General features: G+C 41.1%; 1 protein-coding gene across 2 annotated transcripts in view; it reads right to left on the bottom strand.

Moving 5' to 3' along the window:
* The window catches only part of SNX18 (sorting nexin 18), a 142,867-nt gene that overhangs the window by 99,235 nt on the left and 24,352 nt on the right, over positions 1-19,280 (bottom strand). Inside the window, exon 2 of one of the 2 annotated variants that reach the window (XM_061189253.1) lies at positions 16,685-18,933. The exons of the other annotated variant lie outside the window; for it this stretch is intronic. Within the exon in view, the coding sequence (XP_061045236.1) occupies positions 18,680-18,933 (254 nt within the window). The 3' untranslated portion in view covers positions 16,685-18,679. Of the gene's footprint in view, positions 1-16,684; positions 18,934-19,280 lie in introns of those variants that run through there. 2 annotated transcript variants of the gene reach the window in all.

The raw sequence follows: 19,280 nt of genomic DNA, 5'->3' as shown, positions 1-19,280 counted from the left end.
TTACCAGATAAAGTTTAGCATCATTTTAATAATTTTCTTCAAAAATTTACTGGAGTTTTGATTGTGTTTATATTAAATGTGGAGACCAGAGGAAAGTTGTATTATTTTTAAGAGTCTATTCTTTAAAAAAAATTATACCTCTCCATTTATTCACCCTCTTTAATAGTCTCATAAAACTTCATAGCTTATTTTTATGTGTTTAATGTTTTTTCCTATGTGTTCAATTTTTGCTACTATTGTGAATGCTATATTTTTTCTCTATGTTTTATAACTGATTATTATTTGAATATAAGGAAGCTGGGTTGAATTTCTTTGATAATAGATTTTTTTTCCATCACAACTGTTATCTTCCAAACCACAGTTGGGGAATGCTACAGAGAGTTTCAGAAAGAGATTATTAGATGTGGTGACAGTATAATTCTTTATAAAAATATGAATTCATAGTAGAAAAATCTGCTTTATTTCACATTTTGATATATTACACTGTAAGTTTCTCTGAGCTTGAAACAGCTACTGTTTTCTTATTACAGAACACACCACCCATTTTCATAGTGTAAATACAACATTAAGATCTAATAATGGAGTTGCATATCTCTTTAGAGATTGAACTTCTTTCCGTATGCCTTTGCACCTACAAAAAATGGAATCCTAATGCACTCATGCTTGTAAGTAAAAAACGAGAGGGTCTCTATATGGTCCATCATTCACTAAAATAAAACAAATCTTAATTGTGGCTATTTTAGAACATATAGAACTTCTAGATCAGAGATAGTATATTTATTTACCCACACCAATCCTATTTCAAAAACCTATGAGGAGATCAGAAGAACGTGCATAGTATACTACCATTTATGTAAAAAGGAGGGACACATCTACACATGTGCTTATAAATGTATAGACTATCTCTACAATGATATATAAAAAACTGGCATCAGTTGTTGCCTCTGGAGGATACAGGTAAGCAGGAGACTTACTTTGCACTGTGTACTCTTTTGTACCGTTTGAATTTTCTATCACATGCGGGTGTTGTATTTATTAATCTCCGATGTTGTAAAGACATTGAGGAACAGTAATACTCCGTGCTAGCAATACTGTGGTGAGAATGAGATGGGAATGTTTTTAATTTGTAAATGGGATATAAGTTGGTACAATTATATTCGACATGTCAGAAGCTTTAAAATTTTCCTTTATCTGCATCTCTGCTTCTTTCTGCTGGATGGACTCCTCAAAGCAGAATTACTGCATGTGGTAGGCAGAATCATGGTTCTCCCAAATGGTCCCCGCACATCCTAATTCCTAGAACCTGTGAATATGTTATGTTACATGGCAGGGAGGAGTCAGGCTGCAGGTGGAACTGAGGTTGCTGATCAGATGACTTTGAGACAGAGAGATTATCATAGATTACCTAGGTAGACCCAGTGTAATCACTAGGGTCTTATAAGTGGAAGAAGGGGACAGGAGAGTCAGTGTCAGAGTGATGCAGTGTGAGAAGGATTCAACCAGCCATTGTTGTCTTTGAAGATGGAAGGGTCCAGGAGCCAAGGAATGTGGGCAGCCTCAAGAAGCTGGAAAAGGCAAGGAAAGAGATCCTCCCCTAGAACCTCCAGCATGAATGCAGTCCTGCCAACACCTAGAATTCAGCCCAGTGAGGGTCATTTTGGACTTCTGGCTTCCCAAACTTCAAGGTAAGTTTGTGTTGTGTTAAGCCATTAGGTCTATAGCAATCTGTTACACCAGCAATAGAAACCTAATGCACTATGTCAAAAAAAGTACTCATTTATAAGAGTAAAAATCTGAAAAGAATCTAAATGTCCATTAGTAAAGGAATAGAAGATAAATGATGCTACATTTATATGAAGGAATATCATACAACTAGTAAACACTTAATTGTAAAATTTGTTAAAAGTTATGAGAAAACATTAAGTTGGAAAAAGCAATTTGTAAACCTGTATCTGGTTTCAATTATAAAAATTATATATGCATATAATAGATATGTCACATAAGTCCAGGGTTCAGCTCCAGAAAAAAGAAATTATTCAAGCTATTTCAAATAGAAAGGGAAATATAAAGAATCAGACCCATACAAAATCATGGGGGAAACTGTAGGAGTGGGCTCTCAAGGGGTCTCCTAAAAGGTCAAACCAGCCCTGCCAGGGTTAGAGCTACTTTGACATGGATTACAAAGGGGGAGCGTCAGGTGGAGTCCTAGCCTGAGATCGTGCATCCAAAAGGCAGGGGAGGGACTTCCCTGGTGGTCCAGGGGTTAAGAATCTGCCTTCCAATGCAGGAGACATGAGTTCAATCGCTGGTCGGGGAACTGAGATCCCACATGCCGCGGGGCAACTAGGCCCACGTGCCACAACTAGAGAGGAGCCCACGCGCCGCAACAAAATATCCCACGTGCCACAACTAAGACCCGACACAGCCTAAAATAAATAAATAAATAAATAATTTTTTTTAAAAAAAGGCAGGGGAGAGGAGATGGTCCCTTTTCTTATCGCTCCCTTTCTCATGACCACTACATTCTACTCAAATGGTATAAAGAATATTTAAATCTAACGCAAAATTTTTCTGCCTTTATAATATTTTTAGAAGACAAGCCAGAAAGAAACACCAGAGACTCTATTATCATTAAGAACACAGGTTCTGAAAAAAAAAAAAAAAAAAAAAAAAAAGAACACAGGTTCTGGAGTTAGATGACCTGGATTTAAATCCCTCTGGCCAGTTACCTCACTCATGGTGCCTGAGCACCTTTGTCAGTAAATGGAGTAATATTAGTGCCTACCCCACGGGCCGTCAGGATGGAATGAGCTCATTGTTGCCAAGCACTTAGCAGGGAGCTTCATCCCTAAAGGAAAACTGCTCAATAAATGGGAGCGACTGTTTTTATAATACTTATCAGGTATTACTTATCAGGTATTAATTTTATCATCAGAAAAACAAAAACCTCATTTCAGAAAAATCCAAGCTGGATGTTAAGCTTCCCCAAATAATCATGGTCTGATGGAAAAAAATATAAATTTTAAAACTTGTTGCCTTGTATCAGGTTCTGTCCTTTGTATATCTGCTTCCTGTTGATAAGGGGAATAATAAAGACACACAAGTTCTATTTAAAAGCTAAGAGTCAGAAGACCCTGAGTATTTTCATTCTCAAGGCCATTAATTCTATCCAACAAATGTCACTCTCTATTTGTTGCATTAAAAGCACCCTATTTCAGCATTTGACAATGAATGAATAAGTTTTGGGGGACAAAGAGAAAATTTCTGATAATCAAAGGGGGTAAAGGAGATGATCGGTTTTCAGTGAAGGTTGATTTACTAGTTTGACGCTTGATCATAGAGCCATCTAAATATGGACATTTATAACTGATTAAGTGTAAACTTCTTAGAGGCCACCCTCTTGGTAGTGGCTACTCAATAACCAGCCTGGTCTCCTAATGAAGAGCACAAATTCGGGCACCACTATCCCTCCTTATGGGACAGGGACCCTGAAGGAATATACTTGATGGTTTACACTTTCGCATAGAGATTTTTGTTTTTAATTAATTAATTAATTTATTTATTTATTTATTTTTGGCTGTGTTGGGTCTTCGTTTCTGTGCGAGGGCTTTCTCCAGTTGCGGCGAGCGGGGGCCACTCTTCATCGCGGTGCGCGGGCCTCTCACTGTCGCGGTCTCTCCCGTTGCGGAGCACAGGCTCCAGACGCGCAGGCTCAGTAGTTGTGGCTCACGGGCCTAGTTGCTCCGCGGCATGTGGGATCTTCCCAGACCAGGGCTCGAACCCGTGTCCCCTGCATTGGCAGGCAGATTCTTAACCACTGCGCCACCAGGGAAACCCTCACATAGAGATTTGTCACTCGGTGCCACGGCCTCCCTTTGGATAGGCAGCTCCAGGTTCTCTTGCCAAAATGAGAATATAAGTCCAGAGCTCTTTTCATTGCCCCACGCTGCACAGGACACCATCAAAGAGCTGATACCGACCAGGGTTCTTGGCCTTCCGCAATCAATAGAAATTAACTAGAGGCCAGACAAGAAATTCAGGCAAGGCTTTACTGGGGCCCCTGCTACCGCACGGGGGGAACAAGAACAAACAACAGTTTCCCTTGCTTGCTTGCTCGCTCCCTGAGAGGCGGTGAGCTTGTTCCTTACATGGGGTGAGGGTAGAGGTGTGTCCAGGGGTCAGGCCGGAGGGGTGACTTAGGTGTTTTGCCCACCCCTCTGGTGGTGTTGAGTGCCGGGGGCATGCGCAGTACCCTGCTTTTGCTCCCAGCACCCTGTTTTTGCTCCAGGCTCTTCAAAAGTGGCAGTTGGGTTTTTTGGTCTTTTGTATCTTTTGTCCAGAATTTGCCCTAACTGCACATGCATGCAGTTATTTTTAGTCCCATACAGTTTCTTTGTATTTTGTTGCCCGAGGAGAGGTGTGTCCATGTGCAAGTATTGCAGCCCTGCAGCAAAGGGGCCCAGGTCCCAGCCTGTCTCAGAGCCACATGGGGTGCTTTAGTTTATAACGACAGCCATCCTTTTTAATTAATTTTAAAACCTCCATGGCTGTATGAGTCAGGTTTTACTCCTTCCCAATCTTCAGCAAGTTTGTGGGTCCGAAAGACATTCACTAGAACATGAGTAAGTAATCCATGATTCTCACTGAATTTCAGCATGACATGTTTAATGGCTTGTTCTTTTTCTACATCAAACAATCTCATGGTCCCCAGAGACAAAAAAAGCATCCAAGTACATGAACTTTAAGGGGCCTAAGTATAAACTCCAATAGGAAGTGATTTTACTTTTATTCCTAAATTCCATTACACACAAGTAAAGGAAGTAAGGCTAATAATTTAGTCAGCATTAGAGATAAGGACCAAGCAGGAAATGACTTTTTATGTGATGTCATCCAGGGCCCACATTAGAGGAGGAATGGGCAGGGCAAGCCCTTTGTCCCCTACAGATCTTTCCCAGCCCTCTCTGAATGAAAGAATGGTACGGGCAGGGGCAGCTTTAATGATAAGTTACCTCAACATAGGTTGTACTGCTCTGTGTGACCGTGATGTAGACATTACTCTAATATTGAAAGAAAAAAAGAATGAAAAGAGGGAAGGAGGGAAGAAAGGAAGGGAATTAAAATCCTAATTGTTTAGTAAGATAAACCTCAGCTGGGGAAGCCAGTGAATGTTTCTAGGAATTTTATATTCCAGTTAAGTAATTGTGTCCTTGTGTCACTTTTAATATGGGCATGTCTACCTTAGAGAATATTTGGGATGGTGTTCACAGTGTAAAACACTTTCATCTCACTCACGCATCTTTAATTATTGGGCATGAGGGCGCAGGAGAAAGATAAATCTGGCTCAAATCCCAGTTTGTGTGACTTTGGGCAAGTTACTTAGTCTTTTCACCTACAAAATAGATCAATTAATACCTACCACAGAGGGTTGTTGGGAGGATTAAACAAGGTGATGCATGGAAGTGCCCAACAGAGTTGGCACTCAATAAATGTTTGCAGTAACTTTCTCCTATGACTGCTTAGTAGATAACCATTTTTTAGATTTTTTTAAATTGTGGTAAAACACACATAACATAAAATTTACTGTCTCAGTAATTTTTGAGTGTACAGTTTAGTAGTATTCAGTACCTTCCCCTTGTTCTACAGCTGTTCTCCAGAACTCTATTCATCTAGCAAAACTGAAACTCTATAACCATTAAACAACAAATCCCATTTCCCCCTCTCCCCAGCCCAGCAACCACCATTCTACTTTCTGTCTCTATGAATCTGACTACTCTAGGTACCTCCTATAAGTGGAATTTGTCTTTTTGTGACTGGCTTATATCAGAAAATCAATTTTTTAGATTATTTTTTGAGATAACAAATTTTTAAGAAACAAAAGTTTTGGCAACTGCATGTTATATTGATATATTGCCTGAATATCTAACTATTTAGGTAAAATCATAAAGTTTTCCAAAATAAAGGTGATCTATTATAATGTTAAATCATATAAATTGCAATGGATGAATTTTACACAAGTACAGTCAATTCTCAAATCGCCTACCATATAGTGGCACTTGTATCTTATCCTTTATATGGTTTTGGAAATTCTTGGAAGTCAGGTAGTACCTGGCATGCATTAAGAGTATATTAAATACTAATGGACTAATTAATAAATTAATAAACCAATGGCTTCAGATCCTATTTTATGAATTACTAGCAAGAAAATGTCCATCATAGGGTATTTCCCTTCCCATTGATTCTGTGCCACATCTTTACTCATTGACTGATGGTACTTAGAGAATGCAAAATTATTTAAATATTAACCTAAGCAAAACACAGTTTCAAAGATGAAGTAGATGAAAAACACTTGCATTAGTCCTTTGAAATGCAAACTCAATCAACTTTTGGATCACAAACACTTTTGTGTCCCATCAGCTTCTTTTCATTTAAAAAAATTTTTTTAATTTTTTGGCTGTGTTGGGTCTTAGTTGCTGCGCACGGGCTTTCTCTAGTTGCAGCGAGCGGGGGCTACTGTTCGTTGCAGTGCACAGGCTGCTCACTGCAGTGGCTTCTCTTGTTGCAGAGCACGGGCTCTAAGTGCACGGGCTTCAGTAGTTGTGGCATACGGGCTCAGTAGTTGTGGCTCGCGGGCTCTAGAGCACAGGCTCAGTAGTTGTGGCGCACGGGCTTAGTTGCTCCGTGGCATGTGGGATCTTCCCAGACCAGGGCTCGAACCCGTGTCTCCTGCATTGGCAGGCAGATTCTTAACCACTGCACCACCAGGGAACTCCCCATCAGTGTCTTAATGTTAATGCACATGCCAGATTTGCTCAGTTTTCAAATTCTGGAGTACTAATTGATTTTTAACAGTAGGATTGGCAAATATTTAAAACATTAAAATATTCAGGCTTTGGGAATTCCCTGGCAGTCCAGTGGTTAGGACTCCAGGCTTTCACTACCAAGAGCCCAGGTTCAATCCCTGGTTGGGGAACTAAGATCCCACAAGCCACATGGCATAGCCAAAAAAAAAAAAAAAAAAAAATTCAGTACTGGTTAGGGTGAGGGAAATAGGGGCGTGCTAGGGGAAATCTAAACCTTTAAGAGGGCAATTAAAAATTTTTGTGCATTCTCCCCCCACCCTGCTCCCCCCAGCCCTGTAAGTTCATTTCTAGTTAATTTATTCCACAGAGACAGTCATACAAATGTTCAAAGATATGTAGCTGTAGTAAGGTAAACAATGGTCACCCAAAGATGCCTACAATTTAATCCCCAGAACCTGAGTACCTGTGAATATCTCATGTTCATGGCAGGAGGTGATAAAGGTTGCACATGGAATGAAGGTTGCTAATCAGCTGACCTGAATATAAGATGCTCCTGGATGATACCAGACGGGCCCAATGAAATCCCAAAGGTCATTTAAATGCAGATGAGCGGCAGCAGCAGAGTCAGTGTAGGAGTGATTCGATGCTGGTGTGGGAAAGACTCAATCAACATTTGCTGGTTTTGGAGATGGAAGGGAGCCAGGAGCCAAGGAAGGAAGCAACTTTTAGAAGCTGGAAAAGGCAAGAAAAAGGATTCTCCCCTAGAGTCTCCATAGAAAAATGCAGCCCTGCTGATACCTTAATTTTAGCTCAATGAAATCTGTTTTGGGTTTCTGATCTCCAGAACTGTAAGGTAATATATTTATGTTTCAAGCCACCAAGTTTGTGATAATTTGTTACAGCAACAATAGGAAACTAATGCAATGACTAAAGAAGCTCACTGCAGCATCATTTGTGACTACCCCCCCCCAAATTGTAAACAACCTAAACACCCATTAATAAAAGCCTGACAAAATATTGCATCATTACCATGGATGTTGAAGATTTTAGGCTTTCATCAAAGAGAGAGCTGTGGGAGATAACCTCTCTTTCTGCTTTCGTGAGGGCTTGCCAATCAGTTTAAAATAGAAGGGAGGGAAAATATAGCAAAGAGATTCCAGTCAATAAATTATAAATGCATAGCAAATAGAACACAACACTGAGATTATAGTACTTTGGGGTCACCCAGTCTTATTTCCTTCTCACCATCAACCTATAAATATGCCAAGCACTGTGCTAAACAATGGAAAATATAGAGAAAAGAAGCTCACTGACTAGAGAAGGAAGAAGCAAGAGAAGTATACCAAGTGCAAGACATGGCAAAGCAGAGGAGAGCATGGGTACCTCGCACAGGGAGCTTCTCATGCGGGAAGTCAGGGTGGGAAGGCGGGACAGGACAGCTGTCAGGAGAAAATGCCTGACCCCAGTCTCAGAGGAGGAGCGGGATTCAGCCAGACAAAGAAGACTTGGAAGGCCGTCCCAGGGGAGGAAACAGCTTACACAAGGCTAGTTGGTATGATGTCCAATGTGGGTGTGTGGGTGGGGTAGCATCTGAAAAAAACAGAAAACTTTAAAACCCTACACAAGGACTTTTACATAATTAGCTTTTTTACATTCCCTGAACCTCGGTTTCCCCACCTTCATAATAGAACCATAACATCTTCCTTTCAGGAGAGAATGAAGGGATCAGAGTCTCAGGGCCAGAAAAGGAAGACCTGGTTCCTGGAAGTCCCTGCCCTGTACTCTTCCCTCCAGGCCGAAGCCCCTCGGCCCCAGGTAGGCTGGAGCCACTTCTGGTTCTTTAAAGCCCTGATGCATTAAAGAAGGAGTTTCCCTGGTGGCGCAGTGGTTGAGAATCTGCCTGCCAACGCAGGGGACACGGGTTTGAGCCCTGGTCTGGGAAGATCCCACATGCCGCGGAGAGGCTGGGCCCGTGGGCCACAGCTACTGAGCCTGCGCGTCTGGAGCCTGTGCTCCGCAACAAGAGAGGCCACAATAGTGAGAGGCCCGCGCACCGCGATGAAGAGTGGCCCCCGCTTGCCGCAACTAGAGAAAGCCCTCGCACAGAAACGAAGACCCAACACAGCGAAAACTAAATAATAAATAAAAATTTTTTAAAAAAAGAAGGAAAACCATTTTGTGGTATATTTTAATCATTTATATTTAACAGATCGTTCCTTTTAACACATACAAAATACAATGAAATAAAATTACATATTCATTCAAAGTTCAGGACAGAGCATGTGTTCTGGGACTGGAACAGAGATTTGAATTTATATAATGAACGTTTTCTTCTTTCAATCCCTTCCCTGGTTATGGCTCTGTAAGACCTCATGTAGAGGGAAACTTTGCGTGCCTTGGTGAATGGGAAGCTGCAGCAGCCTGCCAGTGCCAGGCCCTGCTTATGTTGACTGGAAGAAAGCAAGCCAAGTTGTGCACCAAAATCATCTGGGGAGCTTTTAAAACAGGCTGAAGCCTGTGCCCCACTCTCTAGATTCTGCTTCATTTGGTCTAGAGTGGGGTCCAGGCATCTTAACACTTTTTAAAGTTCCTCAAGTGATGATAATGTAAAACCAGGGTCAAAAAATACCGTAAATGAAAGTAGGAGAGACTGAGACAGGAATCCCTTAAAGTTTTATCAACTCATTTACAGATATTTATTAAAAGACAAACAATAGTAAAAAAACGAAAACAAAAGACAAAGGAACAAAAGGGAGCCAAAGGAAGCTTCAGTAAAAAGGCTCACCAAGGACAGACAGTGGTACTGCAGGGGCACCCTGGGCACCCAGAGGGCAGAGCACAGAGCATGGTGCAGGCCCAACCATGAAGAGCAATGCTTCTAGTGTTTGCACATAAGTTGCATAGTGGGAAGGAATCCAAAAGAATTGTGAACAGTCTGTTAAAGTCTGTCAATTCAGTTTGCAAATATCACGTGACAGCATCCTGACCAGGCAGTTAGGAGGTCCCCAGGGTGGATGGAGAGGCAAACGCTGGGTCCTCAACCCCTACGTTGGAGACACCAGCACTGATCAGAGGTAGCCACCATGGTGACCAGGCAGACATCACTGTACCAAGAGAGAGACAAGATTCTCAGGCCGTGACCAGGATAGCCAATCTACTGCTGTAATACAGATGCATGCACCCAGAACCATGGAAGTCAATTTTCTGTGTCAGACCTCTAGTCAGGCACTTATACCTGGGGACCGTGATGGAGGGGCCCCTAGGGACTTAAATAAGAGTGTTCTCTGAGAGCTGAGTTACAAAATCAATGCTTAATAAAAGAGCCATGCTAAGGAGAATGAATGGTCCTGAAATCAGAGCAAGACAGACGGTGACATTATAGAGTAAGCAGTTATCTAATCAGAAGGGGTGGTCATCAGCCATATGGGGGCACAGGAAACAAGGAAGGCACTGTTCCTGGGCTTGCTAAGCTCCGTACTGGGGACATGGCGCCCTGGTCACAGGACTCAACCCAACTGTCCTCAGCCTCCGCTGCCTCCATTTTAGTGTGGCCCCCACTGTGTCTGGATTATCACAAAGCCTCCTAAATGGCCTCTCTGCTTCTGCCTTTGCTGGCCTCAGCGAGCACCTAAGTTACCCTGTCGAAACATGAGGCGGATCGTGCTCTTTTCCCCTCAAACCCTTCATTGGCTCCCATCTCACTCAGATTAAAAGCCAAAGTCCTCCCAACAGCCTGTAGCCTTCTATGACCTGGAGTCCCACCTCTGGGCTTCTTCTCCTCCTACTCAGCCCTGCACCACCTCTACCCCTACCCCTGACTCCCCACTCCCATCCCACACTGCCTTCCTGCTGTGCTTCAAACACGCTGGTTGTGCCCTGGCCTCGGGGCCTTTGCATTTGCTGTTGATGCTCTGGAATGTTCTTCCCCTGCGTATCCACAGGGCTCTCAAGTCCTTCAGGTCTTTACTTCAGGTTGGGAGCCCTGTCCTGACCAACCATATTTAAAATAACAAATTCTCCCACCTCTCACTACTCATTCCCCACCCCACTTTATTTTTCTCCATGCCACTTATAATCATCTAAATATCCTATATTTCACTAATACATTTGATTATTATGTCTCCCCCACTAGAATGTAAATTCATGAGGGCAGGGATTTTGGTTGGTTTTTGTTAACTGCTGTATTCCCAGTGCCTAGAACAATGCCTGGAAAATAGGCATTCAGTAAATATTTGTTCAAACAAATGACGAAGCATCCAGGATATCTCTATTGTACCAATGGCTTCATCAAGTTTTCGAAGGTAAGCGACTCAAAGGTGTGTTGATGTTGGGGTAACTACCTTTTTCACAGCAACCTTTTGATGATGATTTGGTTTCCCACAGAGTAAAGGAGAGAGGATGTGCTGGTCAGAAGGCATGTGGTCCGGTTCCATTCAAAGTTTTCGTATTGAAGGAGTCAAAGAACCAGCATGGCAACTGGTGACTTTTTCATCTTATTTAGGGCTTCAGACTCCCAACAGCTTCCATGATGGTGAGTTCCTGGTCTTGACCTGTGAGACCCCCTTGGCCACCCACTCGGAGGTCAGCTTTCCTCTTGATTCCTGGAGCTCAGCTTGTGCCTTTCAAACTCTGCCAGTTGTGTTTAGGGAGAACACACAGCCACAACCTGGCATATGTGGATCTGACAGTCAAAACGATGGCTGATCACAAAGGGCTGGGTAGGGAGTGACGTGCGACCGTGGGTCCTGCTGCCCAGGTGCTGATCCGAATTGGGCGGGCTGCGCGGAAGCAGGCTCGTGGCTGAGCAGAGCCGGTCCTCCTGCAGCCGACACCTCTGTTCTACTGGAACCAGAACACAGGGCTGTCTGTGGAAAACAGCCCTCACAGGAAGGCCCACCGCTTGTGCTGGTGGTGCGAACGCAGAGTTTTGGCATTTCCTTTCTTTCATAAGATGCAGTTTAGTGTGATTCATAAACCTGGCGAGTCCCAGAGGTCCTCTGTTCTCCAAGCACAGTCTTAATGCACTTACTGCCGGGTCCCGGGGCGGTGAGGACAGGGGACAGGGCTGGTCCTCGGGGGGAATATCACCGCCACCTCCTCCTCAGCTCAAGCTCTTGCGCCTCTGTTCTCAACTAGGAGTAACCCGAGCTGTGGGGTCAGTTGACCTGGGTTCAAATGCCAACTCTGCCTCTTTCTGGCTGTTGCGACCATCACGGAATGTCTGGAAGCCTCAGTTTCCTTGTTTGTAAAATGGTTTTGTAAGTGAGTTCTGTAGATAAAATAATGTACATAATGGCCAGTTATAGTACCATAGCTAGAGCAGAATACACACTTGAAATCTAAGTGGTAGGAAAAAGAAATCCATCTCAGCCCAGGATCCATGCGTGCTTAGTTGCTAAATGTCATCACAGAAGTGACAGGGGTGCAGAGAAGGGACCAGACACAGGGATTAGAGCACTGTGGAAGGTTTCACAGGGCAGGGAGGAAGACAAAAGAGTAACCTGCACCACGGAAAACAAGACTATGGTTTGGTCATACGTTTCTCGACAGTCTACTTTACCCATTCTGGTAACAGTACACTTCCTAATAATGCTGTTGGATTTCAACAAGGAATAACACAGTGAAGATTGATTTGCTCACTACTGTGAGGCCACTGTTCACACGAGATTGTTCCTTCTACGTTGGGACAACCTGCTTCCGGGTCTCAGAGGCGTTGGCACAGAGCTATGGCTCTATCCTCCTTTGTATATCTTTTTTTTTTTTTTTTTGGCTAGTCCCTCTGTCAGTTTAAAAATTTATCCTTAGTTATTTTTATTTTTAAAACAAAAAATACATTCAATCATTCAAATTCAAACATATGCAAAGGCATGTAAATAAAAGTCTCCCTCCCACCCCTATCCCCCTGCTGCCCAGTTCCCAGAACCCAAAGCAAACAATGTTACCTTGTTACCAATTATTTGTCTCTACTATTAGAAATAATCCAGGCATATATAAGCAAACATAATTGTTTTCTCTTTTGTTCAAAGGGCAGCATATAAAATATTGTTCTGCCCTTTTCTTTCTGTCATGTAATTTTTCTTGGGAAAATTCTATATTGGTATCTGAAGATCTTTGGTTTTTTTTTAGATGATTGACACCTACAGTTTTTAATCCTTCAGATAACTGTGCAATTTATCATGGGATCACCTGTCAGCATGGATACCTAAAAAGTCAAATTTTCTTCCCATGGATTCTAGAATAGGAGCTATTAAAAAGCACCACATGTTAAGAAAACTGCCTTTTTTCCCAGGATTACAGGTTTCGCTTTCCCCATAGGTATTTTTGTTCAAATACAGGACAGCAGATGTCAATAAAATCATTATTAATTTGGTAAGCAAAAACAGAATTCCAAGCTGTCTTCAGATATTCTGGTAGAGAACAACTTCCTGAACATACTGGTATTTAAACCCTTTAAGAGCAAGTGGGGAGCCTTATGGAAAAGGGCTGATCTCTGGAGAGCTGAGCCCCTGCCCACCCCAGCAGGAGAAACTTGGTGAGTCTGAGCAGTAGTGAATTAGGCTTCTAGTCAGAATATGCAAGGATGCTGTGCTAGGGTTCTGGAACCAGGAGGGGGGTTTGGACCTGAGGCCGGGCTGGATGGGGAGAGCTGGCCAAGACAGGTGCCAAGGTGAGAGCGCCGTGGCTGACAGTGGGAACTCCCGCCTGACGGGGACCGGAGTGTGGATTCCTTACGGCTGATGTGAAGTTCTTATTATTTAAACCCTTCATCTCATCCCTTCTCACGTAATCACAGGGTATCTTTATTGTTCTTACTCTTGCCATGCATTGGGCTCAGGGCGTTTCATACGTCATTCAATTCTTGCAGTATTTCTGAGAAGCGGATGCTCTATCCCACTACGGATAGAAAACTGGCTCAGAGAGATTAAGTGACTAGCTCAAGATCACACAACATTTGGGAACATTGCTATCATTTATTAAGTACCTACTTCTGGAATTTTTATCACTTCCTATGGTTATTTAGAGAGGGAGTACTGCCAAATAGTTAAGGACTGTACATACTAGTTCATCTAATACTCTCTAATAAAAATCTAAGTAGGCCTATCATACAAATGAGGAAACTGAGGCTCAGAGATGGGTTGGTGAGTTGCCTGAGGTCATTCAGAGAGTAGACAAGCTAGAATATGACCCCTGGTTCCAATGTGTTGCCTTTCTCACTGATATGCTGGGTCAGCTTCCCCACTATGCTCACAGAGAAGTCCAGCAACTCAGCAGTTAGTTAAGTCCTGAAAGCCATTTCCTCGAGTGACTGAAAATTTAAACCACTAGAAAAATAAGATCTGATGCATCTGACCATTTCAAACTTAGAAATCATTTCCAGATAGGCTGATGGGACCCACAGCAAAGGAATACCATACACACACCTTGTGTGTTTCTAAGCCCCTTTTCACCCAAGGAAGTTGAACTGCCTTTAATAAAACAGGCCACTTTTGGAAGCTCCATTTCTGCCACAGGAATGATGGGATTGGGACATCCTAGGGTCAGGACCAAGTAGGACGAACTCATGATCCCTAGAAAGGCTTTAGCTATGATCCAATCCTAGATTAACTGCCCACCAACTCAGAGGCCTGGGATAGAAGTGAATCCTCAGCTGGGCTTTTCCATGTTCCTGCCCCCAGACCCCTAGCATAGCGCCCTTCTGTACTCTGCCTAGAAGTCTACTCCACCCACCTCAGACTCACCAGAGCCTACCACGTGGAGAATTGTTGGTTGCTTCTACCTGTGACCAAGGGGAACTTGTCATGGCTAATTCTGACCCTGACCAAATGGAATTAAACCTTTGACTTGACATTAGCTCCTGTGGTTTCCTTTCTTCCCTCAAACACCCTCTAAGAGAACCTCTCCTTCTCATGCCCCACCCCCTAATCCCAGGCCACAGCTGATTTGTCCAGCTTGGGTCAGGTGTCCACCACTGGCCCAAAGAAACTTATGAACTGCAAAGATGGCTTGGCCATTTTAGATGTATTAGAAGGTGCTGAGAAAGCCTAGCCACAGGAAAAAAATAAAATAGACCCATAAAGAAAAGAAATTGACAAATTTAAAAGCCCCATATAGAGGGCAAGCTTAGTTCTTGGTCTTAGTTCTTAGTTCTTAGTCCCAAAAGGTTGGACTTTTGGCCCCGTGTGGGGTTCGCCAGGTTCCGGTACCCACCCGTGACCCTTTACATTTTGGATCAGGCTGGTTTGAGCTGGCAGCCAACAGCGTCAGTTTCCAACAGAGACAGCGTGTGAAGTGCTTTCCTTAAGTACCTACTATGCGTCAGGTGCTGGACTCACGACAGCTATTATTTCAAAACATCTCACTCACAATTTATTGCTATAAGCTTAACAGTTACTGAAGTTACTAACATAAGCAGATACTCAGTGGGACCACCCAAATGGCTTATGGATTTAAATTAATCAAATTTACTACAGAATTTCATGAACAATTTACATGGCAACTGCAGATGGAAGCTTAAGACAGTGAACTCACTCTTCTATCTTTCTGTTTAAGTCTTGCACATTAAATAAATGCCTCCTTGACTACTGGAGAAAAAATAATTATAATATTCCATTGAAGCTGAGAAATAAAGCAACCTTTGTTTATTTTTAAAAGATAAACAAGGCTGATCTGCACTAATCATAACATTTTGAAGGAAAAAAACAATATTCAACATTTTTAGCCTGTAAATAAATAGTATCCTGTTTTACTTATTCTGTTAGCCAAAGATAAGGTTGGAAATGAGAAAACTGGATAATGCTTATGGATTTAAAAGTATCAGACATGGTATTCGATTCTGAGGAAATAAAGGCATAAATGGAAAAAATGGCTTAGTAGATGAATAGAAAAAATGAACTTAGGAAAGAATGACATTTAAAAGTTTATACAATAAACTTTGCATGCTTGACTTGAGAGACTAAAACATTTTTTCAAGTCCTTAATGATGAGAACAGCAGCAAAATTCAAGACAATTAAAAATCGGCATTTAAGAATCTGCTGTATTGTTATGAATAAATCTAAGACAACTGTATCAGTGAAGCCTAAGAAAATCCCAATTATGACTCTATTCAAGCCAAGGAGCACTGACTTTCCGTTTCATTTTCAAATGTGTTCCCTTATTCCAGATTTAAACTGTACCTTCAGATACAAAAGCCTAGAAGAGAAACAGGGTTCCAATGCACGGCTGTAGAACCAGTCTCGCTGCATTATACTTACAGCATATAAACGACTCTGTCTCTAATTAAAATAGCAAAGCCAAGCTCAAGTGCATGCCCTCCTGTTCTAAGTACATCATATATCTGAAGTATAAATTATAGAAATAAAGACAAATAATGGCATGAAGGGCATGATAGTTTATTTTAAAAAATTGTACCACACTGATCATAATGACCAGCATACACATTATGATGGCTTTTCTCTTGGGTATTAACATTGCAGTATTTTTGTATACTGAAATGTTTCAATAGGACCAAGAACGTTAGAGATATAAAGATCTTAGATGAAAATGAACACTAATAATTCCGGTGTCCTACCCCACAGAATTAATTTAAACCCCTTATGAATCAGTGGCATTATAATGTTACATAGTTATGAAGAATGAAAGTTCTCTTCTAAATAGGCAGCATGAACTTATACTTCCTTTTTCTTTAATCTTTAGTTTTTATAATTTAAGCTATGTCCACCCTGGCCAAACCACAATTCATACAAGACACCTCAGATAATTTCAATGCTACCATTGCAAAGTTTAGTGATTTTTACTTAAACAAACAAAAAAAATCAAACCACTGCCAAAAAAGGAGGCAAGTAAAACTGATTTTCCAATCATTTGAAAAGCATAGTGCTTATTTGTCCAATACAGACTCAAACTTAAATTAAATGCTATCATTATAATCTCCAAACTTCTGCAATAAAATTAACATTTATATATATATATGTATATATATATACACACACATATATATATATATATATACATACGCACACACATATATATATACACACACATATATATATATGGGTTTTGTTTATAGAACTGTATTTTGCAATCAACAAGAGAAAGTTATTTTTTAAAGAACAAAATATTTGGTTACAGTTCCACATGTTGGTAGTAGAGACAAAGCCACATGATGTTAAATCTGGCTCTAAGTTACCTAAGGTATAAAATTTTGAACAAAATTATGATACTCTGATCTTAAAAATTCAACCCATGTGAGATTACTTTTTAGAGTAAATGTGCTGTTGAGTAATCATTTCAATAACCTTCTCTTTGTATGACTATCTGCAAATTGACCCTTTTCTTTAATCAATGTGACTCACCAGCATTTCAAACTGACCTCTTTACTTCTATGTTACCATTTTAATACCCAGGGATTTCTGAGGCAGCATAAGTTTGACTTCATTAAAAACAGTAGATACTTGAACCTTTCAGTGACAGGTTTTAAATCTGTAAACTCAAGAATCACATTATTGAGCTCAGCAACTATAAAAACATTGAGATTTTGGCATTTCTAACCAGAATCTCTTTGTGCTTTTTAAATTAAGCTGCTTTTGAATCTTTTTGGTATTTATCAGCCATTGTATTTCCCTTATAATAATAAAAGAATATACTTAAAGTAATTTTTAAGGTTAAATGTTCTGGGGGCTTATCAATACTCAAAAACAGAAACAAAAACAATTACTTTTTTCAGTCAGCATTTGGAATAGTAGAAATTATTTCTGGTCCCTCCTTAGATCAACCAACACTACTTTTCATCACGTATAACACTGAATTTTACAGACATCCCTGAAAAGTTTTTGATTAAGTAAACGAGTGAATCACAGTGGAGTCTTCATCAGTTAACAGTGTAGATCCAGTAACAAAACAAAACAAAACAAAACAAAAATCACACTGAATGTTAAAAGAAAATCTTCACGCTAAAAAAAAAAAAAGAAAAGAAAACCCTCCTAAGAATTAAAACCGAGTGTGTGTTGTCACTGATTCTGTGCTCGTGTCTCCAATTGATTAGACTCCTTCTCTGGGTTATAAGACATGTTCGATGAAATCTCCACACCAAGTTTCCAGGACACTTGAGTGAAGAGGCTATGCTACTGTAGCATCTAAGGGAACAGAGTGGCACCGTTTTCTTCCCTAACAGACACCACATCCAAAGATGAGCATGCGTGTCCCTCCACTGTGCTCACCAGCATGCATCAGGAGACAGAACTTGCTGGGCAAACTGATGACAGCTGATCCTCCCACCCCGCCCCCAGCATCAACAGGAGGTTCCCAGCAGTTTGTCAGTATGTGCACTGGCCTTTCACTCTTTCAGTCAGAAAAGTTGTGGTTACTTTAAAAAGGGGGCGGGGGGGTGGAGAAATGAAAAAACCAAGAGTCTAAAGGCACAAAGTCGCATAGCTGCTCTAGTTGGAGTTTGTAAACAGAGAATAAGTTGAATTTAGGTAATCCCAATCTGTGAGAGTAAAAAGGCATCCACAGCAGGCTTTTATCCAGCCAGCTTCTTTGAGACCCTTCATGGGTTTTGAGGTCTACAAAGTATGCACTAAAATACCCATACTTCAAAAAGCAATAAGGCAAATAGTATAATCATTATTCCAAAAGTTACAATGGTAGTGTAGGCATACATAGTATAATTTAGTTACAATGTGTGGTACTGTTTCTATTATATAACCATATTAACTGCTTCTTTCCTACATAATTATATATTCAGCCGAGTTTCAGTTGAACACAAAACCATCCTTGTACCACTGCTGATAGTTGGCAATAGCTCTTTGATAGCAGTTTTTATTCTGCTGTAGAAATTATCACTGAACTGAAAAAAAGTCCATAATCCAACCTCCAGTCATTAAACACTATCATATTTGTGAAGAGCCTCTTCCAACTTCTGCGTCACTTTTTGGAAAAATATTATTTGTTGTTGTAAGAAATGCTGCATCTGTGATTTAAAGTCTCTTACTCGAATTTGATGGAAGTGGTGAATTTCTGCCAAAGTGGCAAAAGAAATAGTGTTACAGCGATCCTGAATGCCATCAGCCTTTTGGACCTCCATCTTCCCTTCTTCCACGTGTCGCCTACTCTCCTTTACTTTGGTAAGAGCTCCTGTAGTTAAAAAAAAAATTAATTAAAAAATATATATGTATCCCAGTGGTACAGCTACATAGTAAACAGAATGCTGGGCATTATAAATACTTGCCTGAACTATTTTCAAGTTCTTTGGCATTTAAAGGGTTGACTATAATCACTAAAAAAGAAGAAATCTGGTAAAGTTTCTGAAAACACCTCCATTGCTGCAACTTCACTTATCAAAACCAGCTTTTGCCATTGACCAAGTATCTATAGCATGTTTCATCTCTTGCAGGCAGAGATACTATAAACGACAGATAACAAACTGCAAGGAATTGTCCCTAAAAAGACAAACTAAGAAACTCTGCAGTTTTTACATTCTT

Source organism: Eubalaena glacialis, chromosome 4 (genome assembly GCF_028564815.1).
Source record: "Eubalaena glacialis isolate mEubGla1 chromosome 4, mEubGla1.1.hap2.+ XY, whole genome shotgun sequence".
NCBI classification, from domain to species: domain Eukaryota; kingdom Metazoa; phylum Chordata; class Mammalia; order Artiodactyla; family Balaenidae; genus Eubalaena; species Eubalaena glacialis.
This window is presented reverse-complemented; position numbering and strand designations above follow the sequence as displayed.